Source organism: Bombus vosnesenskii, unplaced genomic scaffold, assembly GCF_011952255.1.
Source record: "Bombus vosnesenskii isolate JDL3184/JDL3185 unplaced genomic scaffold, Bvos_JDL3184-5_v1.1 scf7180000014760, whole genome shotgun sequence".
Taxonomy (NCBI): Eukaryota; Metazoa; Arthropoda; class Insecta; order Hymenoptera; family Apidae; genus Bombus; species Bombus vosnesenskii.
In genome coordinates this window covers 10504-14372 of record NW_022883627.1, presented here as the reverse complement: position 1 = coordinate 14372, position 3869 = coordinate 10504, and the positions used below count along the sequence as shown (strand labels likewise).

At 30.9% G+C, this 3869-nt stretch overlaps 1 protein-coding gene across 1 annotated transcript; it reads left to right on the top strand.

Moving 5' to 3' along the window:
- The first annotated feature begins 878 nt into the window (after window positions 1-878).
- Window positions 879-1713, top strand: LOC117240535 (omega-amidase NIT2-like). The gene is made up of 2 exons (XM_033506554.1): window positions 879-1338; window positions 1426-1713. The coding sequence occupies exons 1-2, from the start codon at window positions 1254-1256 to the stop codon at window positions 1596-1598; spliced, it is 258 nt and encodes an 85-aa protein (XP_033362445.1). The 5' UTR covers window positions 879-1253; the 3' UTR covers window positions 1599-1713.
- Window positions 1714-3869: the final 2156 nt, after the last annotated feature.

The window sequence follows — 3869 nt, the reverse complement described above, 5'->3', positions numbered from 1 at the left end:
AGTTTTTGTGCAATATAGCACAATTGAGTTTAACCGAGTTTAATCCCTTTGACCAGCCAGCTTCCAATTTCATTTATGGCATAATCTCCTGACAATTTCATGCCCTTCAGAAGAAACACAATGTCCTATTATCGTTTTGTGATCGTTGCATATGATCACTCTAGCGTTTTAATCTCCTTTCTATGTATGATGCGGGTATACCGTTTTCTGTTGTTTTTAGATTCAAGTGACGAAAACTTATGAAATGATATTTTAAGTTTAAACTGATCAATTAATTAAATTAATTGATTTATTGTAGCAACAATGGTAAATTGTTTAAATAGAGAAAGAAATTTACAACGAAAAATGTATGAATGTAATATTTGAAATCTAAAATGATAAATTATTATGCGAAAATAATAAAACTCGCAATGTCAGCACATGGTCTCATTAGAACGTGTTTAACGAGCGGAGCGTAGGCGTGAAAATGAAAACGTTGAGGCTCTCGTGGTGTAAAAAGGCTAAATTCCTCATAAAAATACAAGAAATGAGAGGGAACGTTCGCCCTTGAACACATAAAACCAAAAAAAAAAAAAGAAAAAAAGATAGAAAAGGAAAAAAACCACAAATTTTAGTGAAGCTATTTTACTGAGACTTATTATATCATTTTAACAGCTATATATAAAACGTTGAATTATTTCCTTTCGCGCAGAGCAATTTTATTTCAAATTTCTAGCTTCAGAATGATAATTACGTATTTGTAATTATCAACAAGCTTTAAAAATATGGAATATTCAGCCAGATGAAATATAGGTAAAGTATTTAGAAGAAAACAGATTGAAATGTTTTATGTAAAACGATTAAATTAAGTGGTTGAGTTTGAAAAATTGACTCGGTTTAATAATTCAATGGAAAAAATATTCGCCCTATGAAAAAAAATTCATGTTCCTGTCGATATATCGGCGAGGTGCTCCTCTACTTTCGACTGCTCTGCAATTCAAATGCAATACTCGAATATACATGGCGAAAGAAATGGAAATTGAGTAATTTAAGGGAACCACTTACTCTCGCGTCGACGTAACTTCAAAATGTTTCACGTGTCGGTGTTTGCGAAATGAAGTTCGTCGTTATCCGATTAACACGCTTGCAGATACGTTCTTTTTGTTGCAAAGTAAATGAACAAATTGTGAACAAATAATGTTTACAATTACATCAAAATTAATGTCCTAAACTTTACCAAGAATTATTAAAAATCCCTGCGTATTGCTTACGTAATGTTGATATTGAGTAGTACCATACATAACCTCAACATTATGATACTTACAAACATCGCTAAACAAGTAGTGCGAACGATGTCGAGTAAGTATTCACTATGTAAAAAGTATTTATAGATAAAAAATATGGGAAATATATAACCGAATGTATTTAACTTTTCCAACATTTTAGCATTTCACTTGGCGTTGGTACAACTTAAAGTAAATGAAGTAAAACGCAAAAATGTAGAGCGGGCAGTTTCCTACATTTCCAGCGCAAAAGAGCACAATGCTAATATTATAGCTCTTCCTGAATGCTTTAATTCACCATATGGAATACGTAATAATTTGTTTTTTTTTCAATAATTTACTATGTGTGTAACAACTATATAGAAAAAAGTAAAAGTAGACAAATTACCTTACCGTTTATACTTCCATAAAGATTGTGAATTGAGTCGAGAATATAGGATTTCCCCATTTTCATGATTATCGTGAATTTTGTATAAATATATTTTTTAAGATACTAATAATTAGGTACTTATAAATTAGTATTATCAATTATTTTGCATTTATAATTCCGCCTCTAGTATAAGTGTTAATTGAAAACTAACTTTATGTTTCAAAAAGTACTAGCAAAGTCGTTGAGTAACAAGCCACCGATGCTAACACAAATAGCATTGTCGTAATTAAATATTTCTAAATATTCATTTTTCATTTTGAACCTGTAGAAACAATTTATTATATATACTATTAGCTAAATAATTGCATATTTAATTAAGTCGAAATATAAAACTTAGTTATTTTAATAATTTAAAAAATAAAAAACTGACAAACATTTCAATTTAATTTATGGTTGGAACAAAAGACAGTTATTTTTCATTAATTGAAATATTGCAATGCAGAGTACCTTCCAAAATACGCCGAGAGTATTCCTGATGGTGAAACGAGCGTTGCTTCATCGAACGCAGCTAAAGAAAACAACATCTATGTAGTTGGTGGTACGATGCCTGAAATAGAGGGCGCTAAATTGTCCAATACCTGTACTATTTGGGGTCCCGATGGAACTTTGATAGCAAAACACCGAAAGGTAAGTAATATATTCCTTTATGGTTTTGAATTTGAAAATATTGGGGTGAAGAAAGTGACTCTCTCTAGGAATAATTTAGGAATATACATATGTACATACGTATACTATAACCAATTCTATAATTTACGGTTTATAAAATACGTTATGATACGGGAAACGCCCATTTTTGTTGTAATGTGTTTGTTGTTGTATAAATTTTTCACATACTTAAAATATTATTATACTTATTTTTTCTCCTTTTTAAGCATTATTAAATGATAAGATTTTTTAATAAAAGAAAGTGATGAAAACGCTGTCAGTTATTAAATAAAAAATAATTAAAGTTTAGGAGTTGGTAACTTTGATATTAAATTACAAAAGCTGCAGCAATAGAATTAGCGACTACATTTTTATGTTATTAGGTACATCTATTCGACATCGACATTCCTAATAAGATTACTTTTCGAGAGAGTGATTCACTCAGTCCTGGTAACTCCCTAACGACGTTCGATGTGAAGGGCTGCAAAATAGGTATTGGCATTTGCTATGATATTAGATGCGAGGAAATGGCACGCATTTATCGGAACAAAGGTACAGTAACTTAATCGATCAATACTTAACTAGCAAAAAATTAAATATCTTTCTTAAATATGTTCTATATAAAATTAATATAATCTGTAACTCTGTATAAAAAGAAGCTTAATTTAAAAAACCAGTATATTTGCCGAAAATGAAACAAATAAAAGAATTAAAAGCACAATAAGAGGACTGTCCTCGCATATTCAGAAATGATGGAATGTGAACCGTGCAACTACGAAGTTAATTGGTATTCGGTGGCTTCATATTTCCTGCTTCTCTGGGTTAGGTTGCCAAATGCTGATATATCCAGCGGCATTCAATATGACCACTGGACCACTGCACTGGTCATTACTTCAGCGTTTCAGAGCGAATGATAATCAATTATACGTTGCCTGCATATCACCGGCTCGTGTTCCTTAAGCAAGTTACGTCGCATGGGGACGTACACAGTTGTCCAATCCCTGGGGAAAGATCCTTTACGATTTGGAAACTCAAGAGACTATGGCAGTCACCGATATCGGTAATTTACAGCTTGAAATTAAAAGCGAGAGATCCATGATGTAATTAATTTTTAGTCTCGTTAATTTATCGATTTAGCCATCTTCCTCTGTATTTGTTGAATTTATTAGTAAGCATTACTTATTACTTCGTATGTTTCTTTTTTCTGTCAGATCTAAAAGTTGTTGAGGAAGTAGGGACTCAGATACCTACATTTTCTCAGAGACGTACAGATTTGTACGACACTGTCTGTAAGAAGGAGTAACTCTACACTAAAACAGAAAATGTTTTTTATAATATTTCTACTACGATATCCTTTTTTTGTGAATTATTACTAATTTCTTATCATTTGTACTAAATGAATGACTCAATTAAGAAAACCCAAACGTTATAAATAATAATCTGTATATCTTGTGTATCAACATGTAATTGGATATTATAATAATATAGGAATGCTATAATAATATAGGATAATAATATAGGAGAATAATAAT

Bases quoted from the DNA above. Each gene is read 5' to 3' on its own strand.
- LOC117240535 (XM_033506554.1), top strand. From the start codon at position 1,254: ATGTTGATATTGAGTAGTACCATACATAACCTCAACATTATGATACTT. The intron at 1,339-1,425 runs GTAAGTATTCAC...CCAACATTTTAG, and splicing joins AGTAGTGCGAACGATGTCGA to CATTTCACTTGGCGTTGGTA.